The following is a 7,165-nucleotide window of genomic DNA, read 5'->3' as shown; positions in this document are numbered from 1 at the left end:
TTAACCCTCCCATTCTTATATGTCTCAAAATGTTTTTTATACATAAGACCCGAATGGTTAAAGACCCTTGCGTCCGCCTCCGAAATAATATCTTGTTCAACAACGACACCATAATTCGAACGAGTAGCTAACACGATCGTACCTTTGTCGAATTCCTCAAATAATACGCAATCCAAACTCACCAAAATCATAGATTTCCGATACCCAAGCATTAGTTGTCGATACCTCCACTTCTTCAAAGTCTACGACCCAAATTTTTTTTTTTTTGGGTAATGGGTTACCCCGATGAATATTATTAAAAAATAATAAAGAATCGAACCAAGTTATGCCCAATGACTATAGCAGGATACCGCAACCCGAAAAAAAAATGCAGAACACGGCCAAACAAAAAAGCCACAACCAAGCAACTAGCAGTAAACAAAGCCTAGAAGCAAACACATTAAACCTCCTCTATATGCCAAGTAGACCGAATACGAGCTACATTAGGGGAATTCTTGAACCAAATGGTGAGCAAATTCAAGCGAGTATTGGAAACGATTGCCTCAAAAACTTGTTGTTCAGTTCGAAAGACCTGTTTGAAAAGATGAAAATTTCGTTCTTGCCAAATAGAATATATAGTAGCTGCAAAACACAACTTTGCAACTAAAATATGAGCCAACTTACGCGAAGCGACAAGCGTGAGCTTTTCCACGATGACATGCCAATCTTGGCTCTGAACATCAAACTGCATCATACGTTGCATCTTACTTCACACTTCCGCTGTAAACTTGCACTCGAAAAAAAGATGAGAATGTGAATCCGGGCAACTCTTACATAACGGGCATAATTGACTTCTTCCATCACGCACCTCCCACGGCTTGAGTTTGTCTTGCGTTTTTAATTTCTCACCCAACACAAGCCATAACAGGAAAGCGTGCCTAGGAACACACTGAGAATACCAAACAACCGAGAACCATGGAACTTTATTACCTTGCGGACGCAGAGAGTTCCAAGCTCTAGAAACCGAAAAATCATGGACCATACCTTGAGAATCCTTCCACCCATATTTATCCGGAACAGAAGACAAAACAGGAGGTATAAAAGACTGCAAAATTGGGTATCTACGGACCCAACCACGTGGCCAAACCACTCCCGAATCAATCACAATGTCACGAACCACACTTCTATCATTTTAACCTGCTCTAACAATGTCATTATGTGACACAATATTAGAAAGAGTTCCCAGATTACACCATGAGTCATGCCAAGCTGATCTGGTTGACCCATCCCCCACTATACAACAGATAAAGTTACGAATTAATGGACGAATTTGGAAAATTTTACCCAACTCCAGGCTGCCCCCGCTTTTAACTCAATTCTCCAAAAATGGTGAGAAGCAAGCTTGTACTCATATGTCCACTTAACCCATAGTGAAGGCTTAAAAGTCAAAATTTGCCAAGCATGAGATGCCATCAGCGCGACATTCCAACTCTTTAATCTTTTTATACCCAAACCACCCTCAACTTTAGGCAAACACATGTCATCCCATTTAACTTTCGCTTTCCCTCTTTTCATAGGTCCTTGACACCAAAGAAAACCTCGTAACAACTTCTTCATATCCTTAATAATCATGTCTGGAAGAATAAAAACCGAGCACCAATAAATTTGCATCGATGTAAGAACCGAAACAATTAACTGAACTCTCCTCGCAAACGAAAGGAACTTATTCATCCAATTGTCAACCTTGTATTTAACCCTCTCAACCAAAATTTTACAATCACAATACACCAGACGCGATGAGACAAGAGGAACCCCAAGATACCTAACCGGTAATCGACCTTCCTCAAAGGGTAAAGTCGCAAGAATAGAGTTCTTCATACTAGCAGAAACATTACAGAAGAAGGCCGTGTTCGGTAAGCTAGGAACTAACCCAGAGCAATTCTTAAACTCCTCCATTGCATCACGGATCACATTAACCGAAGAGATGTTAGCATGAGCAAAAATAAATAAGTTATCCGCAAAACAAAGATTGACAATCTGAAACTTCTCACTTTTCGGGTGGAATCGAAAGTTAGGAGCCTGACTAATATTTCTTTTAAGCATAAGAGTCAAAACTTCCATAACTAACATAAAAAGATAAGGCGACATTGGATTGCCCTATCTTAAACCTCTTTTACCTCGAAAGAAACCATGTAATTCTCCATTAACATTGATAGAGAACGACGTAGATGAAACATAAGCCATAATCCATCTAACCATTCTCATAGGAAAACCGAAACAGATTAGAGTTACCTCTAAGAAATTCCAATCAATAGTATCATACGCCTTCTGAATATCCACTTTTAAAGCACACCTGGGAGTACCTCGATCAACATGGTAATTTTTCATCAGTTCTTGTGTCAGAAGAATGTTGTCAAAAATCCGTCTGCCCGGAATAAACGCCGATTGGTTAGAACTAACCACTTCTTCCAGACATGCTTTAATACGGATAGTGATAATCTTACTTATCCCCTTATACACGACATTACAACATGAAATCGACCGATAATCATTCACCTTGCTCGGCGTTTAAACTTTCAGTAATAAGGAAATAATAGTGGTATTGATATCTTTAAGCATTTGCCCATTACAGAAAAATTCCTTAACTGTACGAGTCACATCATCACTAATAATATCCCATGCTTCCTTAAAAAACGCTGCAGAATACCCGCCCGGCCCCGGTGATTTACTATCACCAATACTGAAAAAAGCATCCTTAATTTCTTGTGTAGTAACAGGTCTAATCATCAAGTTCGCTTGTTGGTCACTAATTCTTTTCAAAAACAAACTACCCGGATCAGTGATTTCATTGCACGGATTCGATGAACCCAAAAAAAACTCATAATGCTCAACAAAAACCTTTGGGACATCAGAACCTTCAACAAAATTTCCATTACCATCACATACGGACTGAATCCTACTCCTGTTAGCTCTACTATTGACAGATTTATGGAAAAAACTAGAATTAGAATCTCCCACTCGAAGCCATTCAATATTCAACTTTTTTTTCAAAAAACTCTCCTCATGAAGCACAATTTCATTATATTCTTTCAATGCATTTCTATGCATCTCACGTTTCTCAAGAGAGAAAGGATCCGAATCAAGCAATTGTTGAGCAACATCCAGCTTAGCTCGACACTCCACCAATTTTTTGTGAATATTACCCCTGGACCACATTAGCTTACACATGGGCTTCTTAAGTAACCGCAACTTTTTCACAAGTCTAAACAATGCATGACCAGTGATATCTTGCTTCCAAGTATAACTCACAATCTGCTTAAAATCCTCATGATGAGTAACAAAGTTAGCAAACCTAAAAGGTTTTGGCTTAGAGTTTCGTTCCAAAGGGATTTTAATCACAGCCGGGCAATGATCAGAATTCCTATAAGGATAAAAAACAGCATGTGCATTAGTAAATTTATCAATGAAAACATCGTTACCCATTACCCGATCAATTTTCTTCAAAGTGCTCGACAACGCACGAGGCCGTTGGTTCCAAGTAAATTGAAACCAAGAGCAATTAATATCTTTCATACATAAATGATTGACACGCTCCTGAAATTCTCTCATAGCAAGAGTACATGAAAAAGTACCAGCAGTCGATTCGTCTGAGCGAAGAGAAACATTGAAATCACCCATCAATAACCAAGGCTCATTCCCAACAAAACCACGGTGCATGCTTAAGTCGTTCCATAACAACCGCATTTTAATATAACCATTGTCCGCATAAATAAAAGACACAAAGACATGCCAATCATTATTAATAGACTAAACCTTGCAATTTATCAACTGATCTGTCACATTAATGATCATGAGATGAACAATCCCCGGGTCCCAACCAATAATTATTCTTGTTCCGCGATTACACATACTGTTGTTAGATGACCAGTTCCACGACGGAAACACGTAAGAGCAAATATTATTTAAATTATTAATAGCCACATGCGACTCAAGAACCGCACATACACACAACTTATTAGAGTTAACTATATCTCGAACCTCATTTTGTTTCGGATTGAGATTCAAACCCCGAATATTCCACGATGCGAAGTTAATCATTGTAAACCATCAAGACCAGGAGTGCTTGCCCCCTCAGAACTATGTTTAGCTGCAATATACTGTCCCATTTCACCCCCGTCTAACTCAACATCGCTGACCTCATCTACTAATTTTAATTTAATTTCACCATAGTCCTCTAGTTGGTCAGCAAGATGACCAAACTTATTTCCATTATGAACTTTATCAGTTTGCACCACTTTATTGGCCGCTTTTTGTCCCACACTAGCAATCCCAGAATTTTGTTTAGGTCGATAAATGAATTTAGGCTTCTTTCCCAAATTAAGTCCACCTCCATGGTTAGTATTTTTATTACTATCAGTATTCTTTTTTTGTTTAACCATAATGAAACCATCCTTATCTGGTTGGTTGGCGTTAACAGCTTCTACCACAACCATCTTTGGGCATTGCGACTCTTTATGCCCGAAAACTGATAATGTTAAAAACGAACATATATTTTATAGCATTATCTTTCAAGAAACACAACCTTTTAGTTGCAATTGTTCTATTTACAAGTGATATTCGTTTAAATAATAAAAGGTGAAGACAAAAGACAGATTCGATGATTTGAAGACGCAAACGACCAAAAAGCTCAAAAGTACAAAATACAATCTAAGTGGTTCAATTTATTGATGAGAAACATCTCAAAATTACAAGAGTACAAGCCGTAAAACGCAAAGTACAAGATATCTAATCGTACGAAAGGACGTTCGAAAATTCGAAACCGGGACATGAACCAACTATCAACGCGCGACGCAACGGGCCTAAAATTACAAGTCAAATATGCACATGAATATAATATAATATATAAATAATTCTATAAATTATATATATATATATATATATATATATATATATATATATATATATATATATATATATATATATATATATATATATATATATATATATATATATATATATATATATATATATTATATTTATATATTAAAATAAAAACTGTCAGCAAGCTAGCAAACAAAGACATGTGAGCTGGGTCAACGGGCCATGCGGCATGAGTAAAACACATGCGATCGCATGAGCCAGAAAACATGGCCAGGTCCTATAAATACCACGAATTTGGACGAGTAAATTACACCTTCATCAATCATCGACTCTCTATCTCTCATATATATTTATATTTATATTTTATAATTTTATTTTTAATATTAAGTTAATAATAATAAGGTTATAGTGGTGAATGTTTTAAGTTTGTAAGTCGAAATTCTGTCCGTGTAACACTACGCGATTAATACTCATTGTAAGTTATGTTCAATATTTTTAAATTAATGTCTCGTAGCTAAGTTATTATTATGTTTATTTAAGCCGAAGTAATCGTGATGTTGGACTAAATATTAAGACTGGGTTATTGGGTTTTGGACCATAATTGAGGTTTGGACAAAAGACCGACACTTGTGGAAATTGGACTATGGGCTATTAATGGGCTTTATATTTGTTTAACTGAATGATAGTTCGTTAATTTAATATAGAGATTTAAAATTTGAGGTAATTATAAATAACCACATACACTCGATCGGATACGATGGGCGGGATATTTATAAATACTAATAATTTTTCATTTAACCGGACACGGGGATGGATTAATAGTCAATGGACTCATTAAAATATGGGTGGATTACATACAAGGACAATTGGTGTAATAGTTAATAAAGTATTAAAACATTGGATTGCACACAGTCGATAACCTGGTGTAATCATTAGCAATGTATTAAAACCTTATTACAGTTTAAGTCCCCAATTAGTTAGAATATTTGACTTCGGGTATAAGGATAATTTGACGAGGACACTCGCACTTTATATTTATGACCGATGGACTGTTATGGATAAAAACCAGATGGACATATCGAATAATCCAGGACAAATGACAATTAACCCATGGTAATAAATTAAAATCAACACGTCGAACATCATGATTACGAAAGTTTAAATAAGCATAATTTCTTTATTTCATATTTCATCGTACTTTTATTTATCGTTATTTTATTTAACGTACTTTAATTTATTGCACTTTTAATTATCGCATTTTTATTTATCGTCATTTACTTTACGCTTTAAATTAAGTTATATTTATATTTAATATTTTACATTAGGTTTTAATTGTGACTTAAGACATAAAATCGACAAACCGGTCACTAAACGGTAAAAACCCCCTTTTATAACAAAAATAATATTACTTATATATATATTTTTTTATATACAAATATAGTTTAAAATAAATATAGCATTAGACTCAGCTAGCTCTCTGTGGAACGAACCGGACTTACTAAAAACTACACTACTCTACGATTAGGTACACTGCCTATAAGTGTTGTAGCAAGGTTTAGGTATATCCATTCTATAAATAAATAAATAACTTGTGTAAAATTATATCGTATTTAATAGTATTTCGTAGTAAAATATAATCCATTTCGTACTACACCTCGCACACATCAAGTATTTTTGGCGCCGCTGACGGGGAACTTCAACAACGCAGAAAGCGAAACGCTATATAAAAAAAATTATTTTTTATCTATTTTTGTAAAAATATAGTAAGTTTTAAATATTAAAAACAAAAATATGAAAACAAGAAAAATAAAAATACATATCTATATTTTTAAGTTTAGTTAAAATTAAAAAGTTTATAATTTTATTTCTCTTTTGTTAAAAATTAAAAGTAATAGGTAAGATTTTTATTTTTTTTGTATTACATATTATTTTGTAAAATAAAAAAAAATAAAAATAAAAATATATATAATAAAAAGTAATCGGGCCACAATACTGTAGCAGCCCAAGGACTGATCTGGAATCAAGGCCCATGCGATCGCATGGCTCAGACGACTAAAACTCATGCGATTGCATGAGGGTTTCTGACAGACAAACCTAGTACAGCAATTAATACGGGATTAGGGTTTAATATTTTAATTATTATTATTAATTAGGCTTTAGTTTTAATATTAATTAGTTTATTCTATTTTTAATTATAATTTGTTTTATTAGTTTTGATTAGTTTTATTAATATATAAATTAATACTTTTATAAAATAATAATATAAAAATAATATTTTTATAAAATTGTAATTTTATCATTTTTT

The 7,165-nt window shown here is 34.2% G+C and overlaps 1 protein-coding gene across 1 annotated transcript; it reads right to left on the bottom strand.

Moving 5' to 3' along the window:
• Window positions 1-439: 439 nt before the first annotated feature.
• Window positions 440-2,127, bottom strand: LOC139849639 (uncharacterized). Its single transcript, XM_071839273.1, has 4 exons — window positions 1,324-2,127; window positions 1,177-1,272; window positions 848-1,084; window positions 440-712 (listed from the first exon to the last, which is right to left on the bottom strand). The coding sequence occupies exons 1-4, from the start codon at window positions 2,125-2,127 to the stop codon at window positions 440-442; spliced, it is 1,410 nt and encodes a 469-aa protein (XP_071695374.1).
• Between the last annotated feature and the right edge of the window lie 5,038 nt (window positions 2,128-7,165).

The sequence above is a fragment of the Rutidosis leptorrhynchoides genome, chromosome 5 (genome assembly GCF_046630445.1).
Source record: "Rutidosis leptorrhynchoides isolate AG116_Rl617_1_P2 chromosome 5, CSIRO_AGI_Rlap_v1, whole genome shotgun sequence".
Lineage (NCBI taxonomy): Eukaryota > Viridiplantae > Streptophyta > Magnoliopsida > Asterales > Asteraceae > Rutidosis > Rutidosis leptorrhynchoides.
Note: the sequence above shows the minus strand (reverse complement) of the source record. Positions and strands in the feature narration are given on the sequence as shown.

Excerpts from the sequence above, each read along its gene's own strand:
- LOC139849639 (XM_071839273.1), bottom strand. The coding sequence starts at position 2,127 with ATGTCGCCTTATCTTTTTATGTTAGTTATGGAAGTTTTGACTCTTATG. Across the intron at positions 1,273-1,323 it reads CGGGGGCAGCCTGGAGTTGG|TGGGGGATGGGTCAACCAGA; the intron begins GTAAAATTTTCC and ends TCTGTTGTATAG. Across the intron at positions 1,085-1,176 it reads TAATGACATTGTTAGAGCAG|TCTTTTATACCTCCTGTTTT; the intron begins GTTAAAATGATA and ends CCAATTTTGCAG.